The 21,474-nt window shown below is 51.0% G+C and overlaps 1 protein-coding gene across 18 annotated transcripts; it reads left to right on the top strand.

Moving 5' to 3' along the window:
• Positions 1–285: 285 nt before the first annotated feature.
• ptpn18 (protein tyrosine phosphatase non-receptor type 18) lies at positions 286–21,165 on the top strand. 18 transcript variants are annotated; one of them, XM_081609492.1, is made up of 17 exons: positions 286–737; positions 3,089–3,197; positions 3,365–3,441; positions 3,519–3,614; positions 4,439–4,477; positions 4,556–4,624; positions 4,696–4,758; positions 4,822–4,964; positions 7,636–7,702; positions 7,912–7,989; positions 8,232–8,318; positions 10,465–10,517; positions 12,679–12,795; positions 19,969–20,138; positions 20,212–20,289; positions 20,786–20,854; positions 20,886–21,165. In XM_081609492.1, exons 1-17 carry the CDS (start codon positions 570–572, stop codon positions 20,888–20,890), a joined length of 1,488 nt encoding a protein of 495 aa, XP_081465618.1. In that variant the 5' UTR covers positions 286–569; the 3' UTR covers positions 20,891–21,165. The 18 variants fall into 18 exon arrangements, 15 of the variants coding, with proteins under 15 accessions (XP_081465618.1, XP_081465611.1, XP_081465615.1 ...); XM_081609485.1 differs by having other exon boundaries at positions 4,439–4,624; positions 7,879–7,989; XM_081609489.1 differs by having other exon boundaries at positions 4,439–4,624.
• Positions 21,166–21,474: the final 309 nt, after the last annotated feature.

Raw genomic sequence — 21,474 nt, forward strand, 5'->3', positions numbered from 1 at the left:
TACTTTATACAAGTAATGACAAATTTAATGATCATACAAATTTCAGCTAAAGTCATTGAATCAATTATAGAAATTCATGATCAACTTGAAATTGGATAAATTAGCTGGTTATGTCGTGCAGATTTCTTAAAGTGGTGACATATTAATGTACGTTTGTTTCCTCGTGTTTCCATGAAGTCGTGTTTTCGGCCGCCGGCCTCTCGGTTCTTCTTCATGCTAGTTTCTGCCGTCTGGCTTCTTCTTTCTCTTCTCCTCTGAAAGGTTTGCAGCAGTTTTCTGTCTGCCATTGTTTGGCTGAAAGGCCTGTTTCTGTTTGGCGTCGTTAAGGAGGGCTCTGGTTCTGCACCCGGCCCGGTTCTGACCGGCTCCACAGTGAGAGAGCAGCTGTGTGTTTGAGGAAGGACGGCCTCCTGCGATGAAGTGACACAATAAAAGCCGGTGAGGTAATCAGTCCGGAGCGGTTGGTTTCATTCAGGTTCCTCACTTCCTGGTTGTGAGGTGAGAGAGCAGCTGAATTATTAACCGACGGTCAGAGGCAGAGCTGAGACGCTGAGCGTGAGCTGCTGGCCATGGACCTGCTGCTGTCCGCCCTGAAGGCCGTGGACCCGGCCGCCGTGGAGCAGGAGTACCAGGTCAGTGTCGCCGCCGGGCCCGGAGCGCCGGGGAAACGGTTTGCTCTCTTCCTGCTCGCCTCAGAGGGAAACTTCCCTGGAAAAAGCTGCCGGTTTGTCTGGCCGGTGAGTCAAAGCAGCTGCTGCGGCTTCATTTGGTTAAACTTTCTAAACACTTCGCCGCCTGGTGTTCAGGCTGCGGTTCCACCAGGAGCCGTTCTGGGTACAGGACGCTGTGGGAACCTCTCCAGGATGAATTAAAATCTACTGACTCATCAGTTTATCACAGAAACCTCAGCACTCACCGTCTGCAGCACACGTCCTGCTGGGGTCAGAGGTCAGAGAGAGGCGCGGTACAACCAGCATGCTGCTGGAGGAGTGCCTGGAGAGGAAGAGGCTCAGGGAGAACTCCCTGGCTGGGATTCAAACCAACGGCCTTCCTATTACCAGCAGAAGCACAAACAGGAACCAGCCAGGGGTCAAAGGTCAGCAGAGAGTCTCTACCTGAAGAGGAGGAGCTGACAGGTGAAGCTCTGCTTCGTCTTCCAGCTCAACACCCCACAGCATGATACCACCTCCACCAGCTCTCTACTCCTCTTCAGAGCCTCTCTGGGGACCGAAGAGCCGGTAGCAGAGAAAAACCCTCCTGACGACCTCTGACCTCCAGGAAGTCCTCTTTTAGCCGTCTGTAGATGAGAAGCAGATCTGAGGTCTGAACCTCTAAACACAGAGACGTTTCTGTCCTGTGAAGACATTTCTGTCCTCTGAAGACGTTTCTGTCCTCTGTCTCACCACATCCCCTGTTGCCGTGGCGCCTTGTTTGTTCAGAGGTTAGGTAGCTAACCGCTAACAGCGCCGTGGTTTTCACACTCACAGCGTCGCTCTGCTGTTCCTCTGCTTCTCACGTCTGAACTCATCACAGCGACCAGAGAAACTTTCTGACAGTTTGAGTCCAAACTGGATCCACATTGGACCAGTTTGGACCAGTTTGCACCAGTTTGCACCAGTTTGGACCAGTTTGGACCAGTTTGGACCAGTTTGGACCAGTTTGGACTGGGCAGACAGAACCCACAGCAGTTTATGATTCATCCAATCAAATCATGGAACCAGAGCCTGTGGCTGCAGAACAGGCTCACAGCACCATCCCTCCTCTACCATGCCTGGAAGCCAGAGGTCAAGGGTCAGGGTAGGTTGGCTTGGCCTTTCTCCAGCCGTGGTTCTGCACACGGCGGTCAAACCTTCATCAGAGTGGGAGGTTCTGGTTTTACTTCCTGTGACCCAAAACCACTTCACAGCGTAGAGCGACTGGGAGCGCCAGTTGAGTTCCAGCAGGTCTGATTGGATCAGGTTGGTCCCTTTCAGTCCTGCTTTGGTTTCCACTGGTCCCCATTGACCTTTACTGGTCCCCATTGACCTTTACTGGTCCCCATTGACCTTTACTGGTCCCCATTGACCTTTACTGGTCCCCACTGGTCCCCATTGACTTTTACTGGTCCCCATTGACTTTTACTGGTCCCCACTGACCTATACTGGTCGCCATTGACCGATACTGGTCCCCACTGGTCCCCATTGACCTATACTGGTCCTCATTGACCTATACTGGTCCCCATTGACCTATACTGGTCCCCATTGACCTATACTGGTCCCCATTGACCTATAATGGTCCCCACTGGTCCCCATTGACCTTTACTGGTCCCCATTAAACTTTACTGGTCCCCATTGACCTTTACTGGTCCCCACTGGTCCCCATTGACTTTTACTGGTCCCCACTGACCTATACTGGTCCCCATTGACCTATACTGGTCCCCACTGGTCCCCATTGACCTATACTGGTCCCCACTGGTCCCCATTGACCTTTACTGGTCCCTGTTGGTTCTGAGGTTCTGACTCCCTGAACCGGGTCTCTGCTTCTGGTTTCTGAGCTACAGGAAGTTCTGCTTCCTCGTTCGGTTTCTGCCGGTTCATCGTGAACCGGTCACACAGGAGGGGAACCAGTTCTGCTCCCAGTTCTGCTCCCAGTTCTGACCAGACGGTCCCAGTCCCTTACTGGACCCCTCCGTGTTTATTGGTCCTGACTGGTCTTTGCTAGCTCAACATGTAGCTGAGTTTATAGATCTCACTGGTGAAGCTCTTTCCACTAAACTAAGTCCCAGTTAAGAAAACCAGTTTGAAATACTTGGTTAATTAAACAATGATCAATTGTTACAAATCAGAGCAAAAATCACAAAAATAAAACATGATTTAAAGAACAAAAAGCAAATAATAAATAATAAAGGGAAGAAATTATTAAAAACCAAAGATCAGAAAAGAAAAAGACCTTTAATGAAAATGTTTAGATAAAAATGTTCAGAAATCAGTTCACCGACCTGCTGTGTGTGTGTGTGTGTGTGTGTGTGTGTGTGTGTGTGTGTGTGTGTGTGTGTGTGTGTGTGAATGTGTGTGTGTGTGTGTGAATGTGTGTGTGTGTGTGTGTGCAGGTGGTGCGTTCCCAGTCGCTCCAGTTAAAGAAACGTCACGGTTTGACCACAGAGGTTGGATCCCTAAAGGACAACGCCAAGAAGAACCGATACAAGGACATCCTACCATGTATGAGGACACCGTCCCTCCTTCCCTCCTTTTCTCCCTCCTCCCTTCCCTCCTTCCCTCCCTCCCTCCGTCCTCATCGTCTCTTTTCTTTGCCCAGTAGAAGTGTGATGTATTTTCCGGCTCGGCTCTAACGCCTCTGTGCCCTTTGACCCCGTCTCTCCATCCAGATGATCAGACCCGGGTGGTTCTGTCTCTGCAGACTTCAGGCTCTGACTCCGACTACATCAACGCCAGCTTCGTCCAGGTGATGCAGCTCACCACTCAGGTGTCTCCTGCTGCTGTGAGAAAGCTCTGGTTGTAACGGCACTGTTTGTCCTGCAGGGGGCGTCAGGTGACTGCAGATACATCGCCTCCCAGGCGCCCCTCAGTTCCACTCTGACCGACTTCTGGAGGATGATCTGGCAGCACAAAATCAAGGTCAGTGTACCAGCAGGAAGTAGTCTGATCCCCAGGAAGTAGTCTGATCCCCAGGAAGTAGTCTGGTCCCCAGGAAGTAGTCTGGTCCCCAGGAAGTAGTCTGATCCCCAGGAAGTAGTCTGATCCCCAGGAAGTAGTCTGATCCCCAGGAAGTAGTCTGATTCCCAGGAAGTAGTCTGGTCCCCAGGAAGTAGTCTGATCCCCAGGAAGTAGTCTGATCCCCAGGAAGTAGTCTGGTCTCCAGGAAGTAGTCTGATTCCCAGGAAGTAGTCTGATCCCCAGGAAGTAGTCTGATCCCCAGGAAGTAGTCTGGTCCCCAGGAAGTAGTCTGGTCTCCAGGGAGTAGTCTGGTCCTCCAACACTGCGTGCGGTTAGAGGAAACTGTTGCAGTGAAGTTAATTATTCACCAGCTGAAGTCGTTCTGGTTCCTGTCGGAGCAGCAGTTTGACCTCTGACCCCGTCCCACAGCCACAGGACCAATCAGAAGGAGATGAAACTGACATGTTCAGCTGGGCTCATAACACCTGCACACACATTGTGGGACCAGGTGTTCCAGGGGTCAAAGGGCACTGCCGGCCGGTTTGCCACAGCTGAACCTATTTCAGATCAAAGCTGAGAAACGAACCAGAAACTAGACACAAAGCTTCATCTGCACTTTGATCGTCTCCTGGCGGCGGCCATTGCAGTGGGGAGGGAAGGCCACTGATTGGCTGATAGATCAACAGGTGAACTTCACGTCTGACAGACTCGGCGGGCTTTACCTGACAGACCAGTCCACCTGCTGCACCTGAGGGGTCAGACTAATTACTGGTTTTGTGTTTCAGGTGATAGTCATGGCCTGCAGGGAGGTCGAGATGGGAAAGGTATCGTTTCACTTTGACGTTTTGAGACATTTACGGCTGATGAGGTCTGGTTCTGATCCAGTGGTTCTGGTTCTGCAGAGGAAATGTGAGTGCTACTGGGCAGCTCCTCATCAGTCTGCGGCGTTTGGACCTTTCACCGTCACCACGGTAACGGCCCGGTCCTCTCCGTCCTCCGCGTCCTGAGCCGAATGTGACGTGTTGTTCCTCTGAACGTCCAGCAGGTGGAGTCGCGGCCCAACCAGGACGTGGTGGTGCGAACCCTGGTGGTCTGCTACCAGCAGGTAGGCGCTCACCTTGCTGGACCCCGTCAGGACACCTTCCTCGCTCCTCTTCCTCTCCCGCAGGACGTCCACTCGCTGGTCCAGTTCCAGTACCTGTCCTGGCCGGACCACGACGTCCCCTATGAGACAGCCGGGATTCTGGACCTGCTGGACCGAGCCAGGAGCAGCCAAGGAGCCGAAAGCTCACCTGTCCTGGTCCACTGCAGGTACACAGAGGGACAGACAGACAGGGGGACAGACAGAGACACAGTGAGACGTTGTGTCGTCCTCTGATCAGCGTTAAACTTCACAACATCTCTGCTGCTTGTTTGTGCCAACAGGCTGATCACAGGTCAGCTGGTCATGAACATTCAACAGGACACACACACACACACACACACAGAGACACAGAGACACACACAGAGACACACAGAGACACACACAGAGACACACACACAGAGACACACACACAGAGACACACAGAGACACACAGAGACACACACAGAGACACAGAGACACACAGAGACACACAGAGACACACAGACACACAGAGACACAGAGACACACAGAGACACACAGACACACAGAGACACACAGAGACACACACACACACACAGAGACACACACAGAGACACACACACAGAGACACACACACAGAGACACACAGAGACACACAGAGACACACAGAGACACACAGAGACACACACAGAGACACACACACACACAGAGACACACACACAGAGACACACACAGAGACACACACACAGAGACACACACACAGAGACACACAGAGACACACAGAGACACACAGACACACACAGAGACACACAGAGACACACACACACACACACAGAGACACACACAGAGACACACAGAGACACACACAGAGACACACACACAGAGACACACACACAGAGACACACAGAGACACACACAGAGACACAGAGACACACACACACAGAGACACACACAGAGACACACACAGACACACACACAGAGACACACACAGAGACACACACACAGAGACACACACACAGAGACACACACAGAGACACACACAGACACACACACAGAGACACACACAGAGACACACACACAGAGACACACACACAGAGACACACAGAGACACACAGAGACACACACAGAGACACACACAGAGACACACACACAGAGACACACAGAGACACACAGAGACACACAGACACACACACAGACACACACACAGAGACACACAGAGACACACAGAGACACACAGAGACACACAGAGACACACACAGACACACACACAGAGACACACACACAGAGACACACAGAGACACACAGAGACACACAGACACACACAGAGACACACAGAGACACACACACACACACACAGAGACACACACAGAGACACACAGAGACACACACAGAGACACACACACAGAGACACACACACAGAGACACACAGAGACACACAGAGACACACACAGAGACACAGAGACACACACACACAGAGACACACACAGAGACACACACAGACACACACACAGAGACACACACAGAGACACACACACAGAGACACACACACAGAGACACACACAGAGACACACACAGAGACACACACAGAGACACACACACAGAGACACACACACAGAGACACACAGAGACACACAGAGACACACACAGAGACACACACAGAGACACACACACAGAGACACACAGAGACACACAGAGACACACAGACGAGACACACAGACACAACACAGACAACACACACACAGAGACACACACAGAGACACAGGACACACAGAGACACACAGAGCACACACAGCACAACAGAGACACACACAGAGACACACAGAGACACACAGAGACACAGACACACACAGAGACACAGGACCACACACACACACACAGAGACACACACAGAGACACACACAGAGACACACACAGAGACACACACACAGAGACACACACACACACAGAGACACAGAGACACACACAGAGACACAGAGACACACACACAGAGACACACACAGAGACACACAGACACACACACAGAGACACACACAGAGACACACACACAGAGACACACACACAGAGACACACAGAGACACACAGAGACACACACAGAGACACACACAGAGCAGGAGGTTGTGAATATGCAGCAGGTAACACCTGCTATAGATGCACAGTGGACATGATGACTGCATCTGCTAAGTGTGTGTGTCTCTGTGTGTGTGTCTCTGTGTGTCTCTGTCTCTGTGTGTGTGTCTCTGTCTCTGTGTCTCTGTCTCTGTGTCTCTGTCTCTGTGTCTCTGTCTCTGTGTGTGTGTCTCTGTGTGTGTGTGTCTCTGTGTGTGTGTCTCTGTGTCTCTGTCTCTGTGTGTGTGTCTCTGTCTCTGTGTCTCTGTCTCTGTGTCTCTGTCTCTGTGTGTGTGTCTCTGTGTGTGTGTGTGTCTCTCTGTGTGTGTCTCTGTGTCTCTGTCTCTGTGTCTCTGTCTCTGTGTGTGTGTCTCTGTGTGTCTCTGTCTCTGTGTGTGTGTGTCTCTGTCTCTGTGTCTCTGTCTCTGTGTGTGTGTCTCTGTGTGTCTCTGTCTCTGTGTGTGTGTGTCTCTGTCTCTGTGTCTCTGTGTCTCTGTCTCTGTGTGTGTGTCTCTGTGTGTGTGTGTCTCTGTGTGTGTGTCTATGTGTCTCTGTGTCTCTGTCTCTGTGTGTGTGTCTCTGTGTGTGTGTGTCTCTGTGTGTGTGTCTCTGTGTCTCTGTGTCTCTGTCTCTGTGTCTCTGTCTCTGTGTGTGTGTCTCTGTGTGTCTCTGTCTCTGTGTGTCTCTGTCTCTGTGTCTCTGTCTCTGTGTCTCTGTCTCTGTGTGTGTCTCTGTGTCTCTGTGTCTCTGTCTCTGTCTCTGTGTGTGTTGCAGTGCTGGCTGTGGGAGGACAGGAGTCATCTGCGCTCTGGACTACATCCACGACCTTCTGGTTACCAAGGTAACCCATGACAACAGAGCAGGTGTCCCCAGCAGGAGCCCAGCTGGTCGGTGACATCACTTCCAGGAGGTCAGGAAGAGGTCAGAGGGAAAAACCTGGAGGTTTTGTCACTGACCATCAGGAATCCGTCCCATAGTTTAGCTGTGAGCTTCACCACATGGTTCTGGTTCTGCAAGGCTTCATCGGTGATGTCCTCGTCCCTCCTGCAGAAGATCACCGAGGACTTCAGCGTCCTGGACCTCGTCCTGGAGCTGCGGAGACAGAGACCCTCGGCGGTCCAGACCAAGGTAGGACTCCACGTCCAGCAGAAGACGGTTCTGGTCAGCAGCAGGACGAGAACGTCCGGTTCCGTGATGCGGACCCGTCTTCCGGTGTCCCAAACAGCACAGGGACGTCTTTGTCCCATTCAGGTCTCGGTTGTCTCCAGCTGTCTCTCCTGGGACAGTGGGGTCTGGGAATTGGACCGGGCCATGACAGCCCCTCCACCGGGTGGAGCAGAGAGACTCTCTGACTGCGGTTGTGCTTCCAGGACCAGTACGGCTTCATCTTCAGCGCCGCCGCCAGCATGTTGGAGCGCTTCCTGCCTGGGGACCGTCTCTACGGCAACCTGCCGCAGGTAACGCCTCCGGGCTCCAACCGCTCAGCTCACTTACTGAGCAACGCTGAGGAAGTCCTCTCACTGCAGAAAGAGGAAGTGGTGCGCTGACTTCCTGTATGAAAACTAGAGCTGCAGCTTGACGATAAGCGGCTGAGATCACAGACAGAAGCGAGACCAGGAGGACGGCGGCTGATCGGTGGGATCTGCTCTCCGCTGGTCGCTTCCTGACTGAGGCAGGTCGCTGCGCTCGCTCAGCCAGGCTCCCCTTCGCTCGACCCGTCAGCTGATCAGGGTTGAATATCTTCTCCTTCTCCGTTCAGACAGAAAACTCTGAAAGCCGTGTGGCCTTCGCGCCGTTCGGTCTGATAGGCAAAGGTAACAACAGCTTTATTCAAACTCAGATACAAACTAATGTCTTTGTGGAGCGTCGGCTCATTAGCGAGGGCTACCACCGTAGCTTAACGAGGGCTACCACCGTAGCTTAGCGAGGGCTACCACCGTAGCTTAGCGAGGGCTACCACCGTAGCTTAGCGAGGGCTACCACCGTAGCTTAGCGAGGGCTACCACCGTAGCTTAACGAGGGCTACCACCGTAGCTTAGCGAGGGCTACCACCGTAGCTTAACGAGGGCTACCACCGTAGCTTAGTGAGGGCTACCACCTTAGCGAGGGCTACCACCTTAGCTTAGCGAGGGCTACCACCGTAGCTTAGCGAGGGCTACCACCGTAGCTTAGCGAGGGCTACCCCCGTAGCTTAGCGAGGGCTACCACCGTAGCTTAGCGAGGGCTACCACCTTAGCGAGGGCTACCACCTTAGCTTAGTGAGTGCTACCACCTTAGCTTAGCGAGGGCTACCACCTTAGCTTAGCGAGGGCTACCACCGTAGCTTAGCGAGGGCTACCACCTTAGCTTAGCGAGGGCTACCACCTTAGCTTAGCGAGGGCTACCACCTTAGCTTAGCGAGGGCTACCACCGTAGCTTAGTGAGGGCTACCACCTTAGCGAGGGCTACCACCTTAGCTTAGCGAGGGCTACCACCTTAGCGAGGGCTACCACCTTAGCTTAGTGAGTGCTACCACCTTAGCGAGGGCTACCACCTTAGCTTAGCGAGGGCTACCACCTTAACGAGGGCTACCACCTTAGCTTAGCGAGGGCTACCACCTTAACGAGGGCTACCACCTTAGCTTAGCGAGGGCTACCACCTTAGCTTAGCGAGTGCTACCACCTTAGCTTAGCGAGGGCTACCACCTTAGCTTAGCGAGGGCTACCACCTTAGCTTAGCGAGTGCTACCACCTTAGCTTAGCGAGGGCTACCACCTTAGCTTAGCGAGGGCTACCACCTTAGCTTAGCGAGGGCTACCACCTTAGCTTAGCGAGTGCTACCACCTTAGCTTAGCGAGGGCTACCACCTTAACGAGGACTACCACCTTAGCTTAGCGAGGGCTACCACCTTAACGAGGGCTACCACCTTAGCTTAGCGAGGGCTACCACCTTAGCTTAGCGAGTGCTACCACCTTAGCTTAGCGAGGGCTACCACCTTAGCTTAGCGAGGGCTACCACCTTAGCTTAGCGAGTGCTACCACCTTAGCTTAGCGAGGGCTACCACCTTAGCTTAGCGAGGGCTACCACCTTAGCTTAGCGAGGGCTACCACCTTAGCTTAGCGAGGGCTACCACCTTAGCTTAGCGAGGGCCACTGCCTCCTGACCTCTTGACCCCTCTGCCTGCTGTTTCTGCAGCAGCTCTGTGATCTGCTGCTTCTTCAGTATGAACTTCTGTCCCAGATGGAGACGGTGGTCAGTCTGACTTGGTCGACTCAGAGGTCCCACCCCAGCACTTCAGTCTGCTTTAAAGCCTGACTTTGACTAGGCCCTGTTGCAGCAGCTGTGCTTTCATTGGTCTGCTAGGAGACTCTGTGCTGCTCAGCGGCTGAAACCTGAACCGACCTGCTTCGTGTTTCAGATGAAAGGCTTCCTCCTCCAGATGCTAATCAGAAAACATCTGGATGAAATTCATGTTTTTGTTTCTGGAACAAATGTTTTTCCAATGAGGCAGTTTTCCAGAACCTTCCAGAACCTTCCAGGACCTTCCAGAACCTTCCAGGACCTTCCAGGACCTTCCAGGACCTTCCAGGATCCTGCACTGATTCAAATCCTTTTCTGTCTCCAGGTGAAAAAACAAGAGAAGAAAAAATCAGCAGCTGCTTCTTCATCTGTCAACAGGTAGAAACCAGTGTGTGTTTAGGTGTGTGTGTGTTTAGGTGTGTGTGTGTTTAGGTGTGTGTGTGTGTGTGTTTAGGTGGGTTTAGGTGTGTGTGTGTGTGTTTAGGTGTGTGTGTTTAGGTGTGTGTGTGTTTAGGTGTGTGTGTGTGTGTTTGGTGTGTGTGTGTGTGTGTGTTTAGGTGTGTGTGTGTTTAGGTGTGTGTGTTTGTGTGGGTTTAGGTGTGTGTGTGTGTGTGTGTGTGTGTGTGTGTGTGTGTTTAGTGTGTGGTGTGTGTGTGTGTGTGTGTTTAGGTGTGTGTGTGTGTGTGTGTGTGTGTGTTTAGGTGTGTGTGTGTGTTAGGTGTGTGTGTGTGTTTAGGTGTGTGTGTGTTTAGGTGTGTGTGTGTGTGTGTGTGTGTTTTGGTGTGTGTGTGTGTGTGTGTGTGTGTTAGGTGTGTGTGTGTGTGTGTGTGTTTAGGTGTGTGTTTAGGTGTGTGTGTGTGTGTTTAGGTGTGTGTGTGTGTGTGTGTGTGTTTAGGTGTGTGTTTAGGTGTGTGTGTGTGTGTTTAGGTGTGTGTGTGTGTGTGTGTGTGTGTGTTTAGGTGTGTGTGTGTGTGTGTGTGCGCGCGCTCCAGAGACAGACAGGATGTTTCACCCCAAGGTGTTGAATCAACACTTCCTCCTCTCCCACCATCTCCATATGTTGCCATGTTACCGTGGCAACCAGGCCGAGGAGGAAGGTCAATAAAAGATGGAGTTAGGAAGAGAGGAGCGCTGAGGAGGAGAACGGGAAGGCGAGGGTGCAGAGGAAGATCTCAGCTGTTGGGCAGGTCTTCCCTCTGAGGAAGTTTAGCGTAACCATGACAACCACACAGCTGGATGAGGAAGTGGAGAGAAGATGAACTTCCTGTAGAAACGCAAATATTCAGAAGATGATGGCTACCGGTTACTAGTTAGTGTTCACTAGTCAGTGGCTATTAGTGGCTACTGGTTACCAATTATTGGTTAGTGATTATTGGTTAGTCATTGGTGGTTACTAGTACTAACTAGTCACTAGACTAGTGGTTAGTTTTTCTGTCTTGCTCCCCATGAAGGTGGACGTTTTCTCCCTCTGCTCCCTCCCTGCCTGCTTGCTCTGTTTTTCTCTTCTTCTATATTTTGGAGCCTCTTTGCACATCATCCAAATCTACAAATTATGGATCTGATCAGCCGACCTCTCAATGCAGCTGATGAAACTTCAGACGAGACGTCTGGGCAAACAGAGCCTCTTGTCCTGCAGGGACACACCTGGTGGGATCCACCCTGGATTTATTCATGATGACAGGATTTCTGCTGTTTGGAGCTTCGGATTCCTGGATTATTGATCAATTTGTGACGGACTTGGCCGAAGTAGCGAACACTCAGAGTGTTGGTGGACAGAGACCAGGACTCTAAAACTCACTAACCAGATGGAATCCATCTTGGAGAAGCTGCTGGTTTCGGCTCAGTGGAACAACCAAACTAATTTGGATGATTGAGAACTGAGATGCATCAGAGAGACTTTAGGGAAGATTGAAATTTATAATCTTCCTGACCTCAGACGTTCTGTCTCTGAATTGGCTTCCCCTGTGTGGCCTTGGAAGGGCTGCATGTCTCTAATCTCCTGGAAGATATGTAAACACAACGCTCTTCCCTCCTCACCCCTCCTGTTTCCATGGAGCTGAGGAGCTGAATGCTCCCAAGGACATCATTCCTAGATAACAACACCTGTATCGGACTTTGGGTTAGGCTCAGTAACGAGGTTTCATGGCCCTTTGACCTCACCGCCTTCACTCATGTCTTTGTTTTGTCTGAATGTTGCCACCTGGCCTACTGTGTCCTTATAGTTAGTGGCTACTAGTTACTAACCCCATCTGGTAACCAGTAAATAGTAGCCACTAACCATTAACCGGTAACTGGTAGTCAGTAACTAGTTAGTTGTCACTGGTTACTAGCTACCGGTTAATGGTTAGTGGCTACTGGCTGGTGGATCCAGGTTGAATATATTCTGGAGTTTGATATTGAGGTCAGTTTCAGAACCAGAACCAGTGACTGAACCCGGGTCCGTTATGTCCTGATGTTGGAGCTGTAAGGCGCCATCAGCTGGACAGTCTGTCCTCGTCCCGGCCCGTTTGTCTCCGACCCGTCTTCTGTCTGTCCACAGCTCATCTGCCATGAATGACACCTATGCTGTGGTCAACAAGGCTAAGGAGCCGCACCGGACCACATCAGAACCGGCCTACTCCTCCGTGGTCACACCCAGGTCCAACCCAGGAAGAAGGTAGAGATGTCCGGTCCAGCACCCAGAACCTCAGACCCAGTCGGTTCTACGGACCTGCAGTCCTCGTACTGTTTGACGGTCCCTGTAGGATCAGGACTGAGGTTCTGGCCCGGTTGCAGTCAATGGATGGAAGTGTCTCCATGCGGTCTGCAGGGAGTGAAAGGTTAAAGGTCAATCCTGGTAAACCAGTGACCTCCAGGTCCTCGTTGTCAGGACAGTGTCCTTTGGACCAATGAAACCAAAGCAGGCCCAGATTTTTAAAGTGGGGGGCTGCAGTCCTCTGGGGCGCCACTAGGGGTGCTGGAGGAGAACTGAAATGGAAAACAATGCATGAAAACGGGGATTTTTGACCCTGTATTGTGACGCGAACGCAGCTCGTCAGCGACAGATATCCACAGATATCCACAGATATCCACAGTTTGCATTTTCACTGATGGGAGTCGAAATCTGTCGGTTGCAGAATCCTTGGAGGGGGGAGAGGGGGAGCGGCAGTGTTAACGACTCTACTTAGCATACGAATAGCCTAGCATATCAATCAATCAATCAAATTTTATTTGTATGGCACATTTCAGCAGCAAGGCATTTCAAGGTGCTTCACATAATTAAAATAAAAACAGCAGGTGAATAAACAGTGAGAGATTTGAAGGAAGCATTAAAACGGAGAAATAAAAAGAAATAAAAAAGATAAATAAAAAAAAGATCATCAAGAACATCTGCAAAGGCAGCAGATCCACTCAGTCATTGGATGAAAACAATGACATCACAGTTCATCATTAACATTTTAATGCTGTATTTTAAAAAATCGATATAAAAATAAATGCTGTATTAAAATATGTTCATTTGATGATGTTTATATGCAACATGTTCATATATGAGGAACATAAAAGAGACAGAAGTTTTTTTTTCTTTATTTTTTTACTGTTTGGACACAAAATAAGACATAAATGTTTGTCCATTTCTGGACCATCTGGCAGTGTTTGTTTGTCCAAACATGATCATTATGCTGCGTCCAGGACAGGCCCAACGTCTGTCCTGTAGACCTGACGTCTGTCCTGTAGTCCTGACGTCTGTCCTGTAGACCTGACGTCTCTTCCTGTAGACCTGACGTCTGTCCTGTAGACCTGACGTCTCTTCCTGTAGACCTGACGTCTCTTCCTGTAGACCTGACGTCTGTCCTGTAGACCTGACGTCTCTTCCTGTAGACCTGACGTCTGTCCTGTAGACCTGACGTCTGTCCTGTAGACGTGACGTCTGTCCTGTAGACGTGACGTCTGTCCTGTAGACCTGACGTCTGTCCTGTAGACCTGACGTCTGTCCTGTAGTCCTGACGTCTGTCCTGTAGACCTGACGTCTCTTCCTGTAGACCTGACGTCTCTTCCTGTAGACCTGACGTCTGTCCTGTAGACCTGACGTCTGTCCTGTAGACCTGACGTCTGTCCTGTAGTCCTGACGTCTCTTCCTGTAGACCTGACGTCTGTCCTGTAGACCTGACGTCTGTCCTGTAGACCTGACGTCTGTCCTGTAGACGTGACGTCTCTTCCTGTAGACCTGACGTCTGTCCTGTAGACCTGACGTCTCTTCCTGTAGACCTGACGTCTGTCCTGTAGACCTGACGTCTCTTCCTGTAGACCTGACGTCTGTCCTGTAGACCTGACGTCTCTTCCTGTAGACCTGACGTCTGTCCTGTAGACCTGACGTCTCTTCCTGTAGACCTGACGTCTGTCCTGTAGACCTGACGTCTCTTCCTGTAGACCTGACGTCTGTCCTGTAGACCTGACGTCTGTCCTGTAGACCTGACGTCTGTCCTGTAGACCTGACGTCTCTTCCTGTAGACCTGACGTCTGTCCTGTAGACCTGACGTCTGTCCTGTAGACCTGACGTCTGTCCTGTAGACCTGACGTCTGTCCTGTAGACCTGACGTCTCTTCCTGTAGACCTGACGTCTGTCCTGTAGACCTAACGTCTGTCCTGTAGACCTGACGTCTGTCCTGTAGACCTGACGTCTCTTCCTGTAGACCTGACGTCTGTCCTGTAGACCTGACGTCTCTTCCTGTAGACCTGACGTCTGTCCTGTAGACCTGACGTCTGTCCTGTAGACCTGACGTCTCTTCCTGTAGACCTGACGTCTGTCCTGTAGACCTGACGTCTGTCCTGTAGACCTGACGTCTGTCCTGTAGACCTGACGTCTGTCCTGTAGACCTGACGTCTCTTCCTGTAGACCTGACGTCTGTCCTGTAGACCTAACGTCTGTCCTGTAGACGTGACGTCTGTCCTGTAGACCTGACGTCTGTCCTGTAGACGTGACGTCTCTTCCTGTAGACCTGACGTCTCTTCCTGTAGACCTGACGTCTGTCCTGTAGACCTGACGTCTCTTCCTGTAGACCTGACGTCTGTCCTGTAGTCCTGACGTCTGTCCTGTAGACCTGACGTCTGTCCTGTAGTCCTGACGTCTGTCCTGTAGACCTGACGTCTGTCCTGTAGTCCTGACGTCTGTCCTGTAGACCTGACGTCTCTTCCTGTAGACCTGACGTCTGTCCTGTAGTCCTGACGTCTGTCCTGTAGACGTGACGTCTGTCCTGTAGACCTGACGTCTGTCCTGTAGACCTGACGTCTCTTCCTGTAGACCTGACGTCTCTTCCTGTAGACCTGACGTCTGTCCTGTAGACCTGACGTCTCTTCCTGTAGACCTGACGTCTGTCCTGTAGACCTGACGTCTCTTCCTGTAGACCTGACGTCTGTCCTGTAGACCTGACGTCTCTTCCTGTAGACCTGACGTCTGTCCTGTAGACCTGACGTCTCTTCCTGTAGACCTGACGTCTGTCCTGTAGACCTGACGTCTCTTCCTGTAGACCTGACGTCTGTCCTGTAGACCTGACGTCTGTCCTGTAGACCTGACGTCTGTCCTGTAGACCTGACGTCTCTTCCTGTAGACCTGACGTCTGTCCTGTAGACCTGACGTCTCTTCCTGTAGACCTGACGTCTCTTCCTGTAGACCTGACGTCTCTTCCTGTAGACCTGACGTCTGTCCTGTAGTCCTGACGTCTGTCCTGTAGACCTGACGTCTGTCCTGTAGACCTGACGTCTCTTCCTGTAGACCTGACGTCTGTCCTGTAGTCCTGACGTCTGTCCTGTAGTCCTGACGTCTGTCCTGTAGACCTGACGTCTGTCCTGTAGACCTGACGTCTCTTCCTGTAGACCTGACGTCTGTCCTGTAGACCTGACGTCTGTCCTGTAGACCTGACGTCTGTCCTGTAGACCTGACGTCTGTCCTGTAGTCCTGACGTCTGTCCTGTAGACCTAACGTCTGTCCTGTAGACCTGACGTCTGTCCTGTAGACCTGACGTCTGTCCTGTAGACCTGACGTCTGTCCTGTAGACCTGACGTCTGTCCTGTAGACCTGACGTCTCTTCCTGTAGACCTGACGTCTGTCCTGTAGTCCTGACGTCTGTCCTGTAGTCCTGACGTCTGTCCTGTAGACCTGACGTCTGTCCTGTAGACCTGACGTCTCTTCCTGTAGACCTGACGTCTGTCCTGTAGACCTGACGTCTGTCCTGTAGACCTGACGTCTCTTCCTGTAGACCTGACGTCTGTCCTGTAGTCCTGACGTCTGTCCTGTAGACCTGACGTCTCTTCCTGTAGACCTGACGTCTCTTCCTGTAGACCTGACGTCTCTTCCTGTAGACCTGACGTCTGTCCTGTAGTCCTGACGTCTGTCCTGTAGACCTGACGTCTCTTCCTGTAGACCTGACGTCTGTCCTGTAGTCCTGACGTCTGTCCTGTAGACCTGACGTCTGTCCTGTAGACCTGACGTCTCTTCCTGTAGACCTGACGTCTGTCCTGTAGTCCTGACGTCTGTCCTGTAGACCTGACGTCTGTCCTGTAGACCTGACGTTTTTGACGTCTCTTCCTGTAGACCTGACGTCTGTCCTGTAGACCTGACGTCTGTCCTGTAGTCCTGACGTCTGTCCTGTAGACCTGACGTCTCTTCCTGTAGACCTGACGTCTGTCCTGTAGACCTGACGTCTGTCCTGTAGACCTGACGTCTGTCCTGTAGTCCTGACGTCTGTCCTGTAGACCTGACGTCTCTTCCTGTAGACCTGACGTCTGTCCTGTAGACCTGACGTCTCTCCTGTAGACCTGACGTCTGTCCTGTAGACCTGACGTCTGTCCTGTAGACCTGACGTCTGTCCTGTAGACCTGACGTCTCTTCCTGTAGACCTGACGTCTGTCCTGTAGTCCTGACGTCTGTCCTGTAGTCCTGACGTCTGTCCTGTAGACCTGACGTCTGTCCTGTAGACCTGACGTCTCTTCCTGTAGACCTGACGTCTGTCCTGTAGACCTGACGTCTGTCCTGTAGACCTGACGTCTCTTCCTGTAGACCTGACGTCTGTCCTGTAGTCCTGACGTCTGTCCTGTAGACCTGACGTCTCTTCCTGTAGACCTGACGTCTCTTCCTGTAGACCTGACGTCTCTTCCTGTAGACCTGACGTCTGTCCTGTAGTCCTGACGTCTGTCCTGTAGACCTGACGTCTCTTCCTGTAGACCTGACGTCTGTCCTGTAGTCCTGACGTCTGTCCTGTAGACCTGACGTCTGTCCTGTAGACCTGACGTCTCTTCCTGTAGACCTGACGTCTGTCCTGTAGTCCTGACGTCTGTCCTGTAGTCCTGACATCTGTCCTGTAGACCTGACGTCTGTCCTGTAGACCTGACGTCTCTTCCTGTAGACCTGACGTCTGTCCTGTAGACCTGACGTCTCTCCTGTAGACCTGACGTCTGTCCTGTAGTCCTGACGTCTGTCCTGTAGACCTGACGTCTGTCCTGTAGACCTGACGTCTCTTCCTGTAGACCTGACGTCTGTCCTGTAGTCCTGACGTCTGTCCTGTAGTCCTGACGTCTGTCCTGTAGACCTGACGTCTGTCCTGTAGACCTGACGTCTCTTCCTGTAGACCTGACGTCTGTCCTGTAGACCTGACGTCTGTCCTGTAGTCCTGACGTCTGTCCTGTAGACCTGACGTCTCTTCCTGTAGACCTGACGTCTGTCCTGTAGTCCTGACGTCTGTCCTGTAGACCTGACGTCTGTCCTGTAGACCTGACGTCTCTTCCTGTAGACCTGACGTCTGTCCTGTAGTCCTGACGTCTGTCCTGTAGTCCTGACATCTGTCCTGTAGACCTGACGTCTGTCCTGTAGACCTGACGTCTCTTCCTGTAGACCTGACGTCTGTCCTGTAGACCTGACGTCTGTCCTGTAGTCCTGACGTCTGTCCTGTAGACCTGACGTCTCTTCCTGTAGACCTGACGTCTGTCCTGTAGACCTGACGTCTGTCCTGTAGACCTGACGTCTGTCCTGTAGTCCTGACGTCTGTCCTGTAGACCTGACGTCTCTTCCTGTAGACCTGACGTCTGTCCTGTAGACCTGACGTCTCTCCTGTAGACCTGACGTCTGTCCTGTAGACCTGACGTCTGTCCTGTAGACCTGACGTCTGTCCTGTAGACCTGACGTCTCTCCTGTAGACCTGACGTCTGTCCTGTAGTCCTGACGTCTGTCCTGTAGACCTGACGTCTCTTCCTGTAGACCTGACGTCTGTCCTGTAGACCTGACGTCTCTCCTGTAGACCTGACGTCTGTCCTGTAGTCCTGACGTCTGTCCTGTAGACCTGACGTCTGTCCTGTAGACCTGACGTCTCTTCCTGTAGACCTGACGTCTGTCCTGTAGTCCTGACGTCTGTCCTGTAGTCCTGACGTCTGTCCTGTAGACCTGACGTCTGTCCTGTAGACCTGACGTCTCTTCCTGTAGACCTGACGTCTGTCCTGTAGACCTGACGTCTGTCCTGTAGTCCTGACGTCTGTCCTGTAGACCTGACGTCTCTTCCTGTAGACCTGACGTCTGTCCTGTAGACCTGACGTCTCTCCTGTAGACCTGACGTCTGTCCTGTAGACCTGACGTCTGTCCTGTAGACCTGACGTCTGTCCTGTAGACCTGACGTCTGTCCTGTAGTCCTGACGTCTGTCCTGTAGACCTGACGTCTGTCCTGTAGACCTGACGTCACTGAGCTCCTGGTTGGAGGAAGTTGGGGTCCATCCTGACTCCGCCTCCTCCTCTGCTGCCAGGACTCTCTGTCTTCCTCCACCAGCTGTTAACACAGACAATCATTATGAAACTACAGTGAAAATGTTTGGCAACTTCCAGCTTAGTGTCACATAAGACATTAAAACAAACAAACACATTAATACATTCTTACAGAAAATATAAACTTGAATGAAAAAGAGAAACACTTGGAAACAATTGGAAGAAAAAAAGAATTAAAAGTTGGTAATAAATAGTAAAACATTGTTCAACAAACTCTGAGGCAGATAATTTGCTTTGATGGATTTTAATAAATCACAGTATTTAATCATTCAGTGAATTGTGACATCTCTAGATTAGTAATAAATCTGACCTGCTTCATTCTTTAGCTACATCTGGATGACTGGCAGTAGGTCCTGGATGCAGCTGGAAAACATTTTTGTGCATTTTCAATACATAGCATAATTACATTATGTACATAAACAATGTTGAAGCATAAAATATCATCAACATTCTAAAATAGTAGATACTCAGACACAGTTGCATCTCTGTCCTCATCATGTCCTCAGTGCTGAGGCATCTTCTGCTGTTTTGATTGAGCCAAGTAGGAGGGATGACCTCTCCAAGATGGCCGCCGTATTTCCTGCTCCGGAGCAGCCAATGCGGGGTCTACTCTATATTATGTCTATGGATAAATCAGCTGCTGCTCCCCAGGAATCATTTAAGGAGCTTATTGGTCCCGAAAACGACGAAAACCTGGGATTTTATTGATCAAGGCTGAACTTGGAAACATCACGTTATGCTGCTAACTAGCTTTCATCAACAACTCAGGTGGAAGTCAGAGCTCCGCACAACGCAAAGTCCCGGCCAGAACGCGGTGCGCTAAATAATAAAACATAAATTAACGAAGCTTGGAGACATTTTGCTGGAGGAAGTTTAATAATCGAGGAACTCGAATCACTCCAGGAATCGTTTCAGCCCAAGATAAAAGTGAGGAGAACATTCCAGAAGTTGATGTTTCATCGTGCGTTGCTTGCTAAGGTCCAGCTGCTGGTACCGGCGCCATGGAAACGTTTCCTCCATCTTTAATCAGCTCCTTCCTGCTTCCAGAACCCTGCCGCCATCCCATCACTATGACAACGACGTCAGCGCGTCTGCAGCTCCCATCTACAGCACCGTGAAGCCCAAGGTCAAGCCGCTGACCTCGCCCCCCTCAGCCTCGCCCATTTACGACGTTGCCGCCTCGACCAATCAGAGGGAGGACCCTCACCTGGCGCCAGGTCGGTCCCTGCAGCGGCGCCAGGTGTCTGCAGGGGCGGGGCTAAAGGTGACCATGTGACTTCTGTTTCCTAGCAGAAGCAGATCACGACTATGAAGACGTTTCTCCTCCTGCCTCAGACGTCAGCAGCTTCTTCACACCTGGAGGCATCGGTCAGTTCACCTGGGCAGACCGGCTCTGTGGCTCACCTGCTGCTGAGCACACACTGATTACACACTACACACTGTACACACTACACACTGTACACACTACACACTACACACACTACACACTGATTACACACACACACACTGATTACACACACTGTACACTGACACACAGCCACTAAGCCTGTTAATCAGCACCTTGAGCTTCTCAGTGACTTTGTTGTCGTCAAGCAGATGTTTGTTGCCATGGTTTCTGTTGCCATGGTTTCTGTTTTTCTCTTTCTGCAGGTTAGAAGCAGACCAGGTGTGTTTTCTTCTGTCTCTGTCACATAAGAAATGATTTATCATCAAGTTATTTATATTTAAATGTATATTTAAATATTTCATAGATGATTCTTTTAGTCTGCGCCGGTCAGGAGAAATCCATGAAAGTTTTCATCTCCAGGAATTAGACGCCACCGTTGGGTTTCCACTAAACGTGTTTTGTTCTGGTTCCTGTCAGGTTTTAACTGTCGCATCCAGAAGCCGAAAGGACCCAGAGACCCTCCAGCAGCCTGGGGGCGGATGGAGAGGTGAACTGGACCAGAACTGGACCAGAACTGGGTGAACTGGGTGAACTGGGTGAACTGGACCAGTTACCCGTCTGGGTCACCATCTACCCGGCCGACATCACTGTGATTTGTTCACTTGCTGTAATCTCATCAACACTCTGATGCATCTTTGTTTTAAAATTAAAGTGCTTCCATTTTTTTCATGATTTAACTGAAATTAAGTTTAACTGAACCTACAATTTAAATTTGATCTCATTGGTTTTGATTGTCTGCAGATTTTTTCACAAACTTTTCCAATGTGGCTTCAGCTTCAATAAAAACAGTAACAGCATCTGTGGTGTTTACTTCTATAGATCTGTGTTTGTCCTGTGGCTGCTCATCTGTAGCCATGCTAACGGCGCTAGCATGGCTAACGGCGCTAGCATGGCTAACGGCGCTAGCATGGCTAACGGCGCTAGCATGGCTACGCTATCTGCTGCCTTCTCAAGATGGCCAACCTACAAAAACATTCAATCTATTACAGCATCATCACTAACGGAGGCAGTTGACACACTGCAACAGACAAGAGGAGATGTAGCGATAGCAGCGCTGATGCTAAGCTAGCGCTAGGCTAACCAAGCTAACTAGCTCTTATAGGCTG

Source organism: Poecilia reticulata, chromosome 7 (genome assembly GCF_904066995.2).
Source record: "Poecilia reticulata chromosome 7, P_reticulata-male-v2, whole genome shotgun sequence".
Classification (NCBI taxonomy): Eukaryota; Metazoa; Chordata; class Actinopteri; order Cyprinodontiformes; family Poeciliidae; genus Poecilia; species Poecilia reticulata.

Excerpts from the sequence above, each read along its gene's own strand:
- ptpn18 (XM_081609480.1), top strand. The coding sequence starts at position 570 with ATGGACCTGCTGCTGTCCGCCCTGAAGGCCGTGGACCCGGCCGCCGTG. Across the intron at positions 4,965-7,635 it reads CCTGTCCTGGTCCACTGCAG|TGCTGGCTGTGGGAGGACAG; the intron begins GTACACAGAGGG and ends TGTGTGTTGCAG. Across the intron at positions 20,139-20,211 it reads GGACCCTCACCTGGCGCCAG|CAGAAGCAGATCACGACTAT; the intron begins GTCGGTCCCTGC and ends TCTGTTTCCTAG.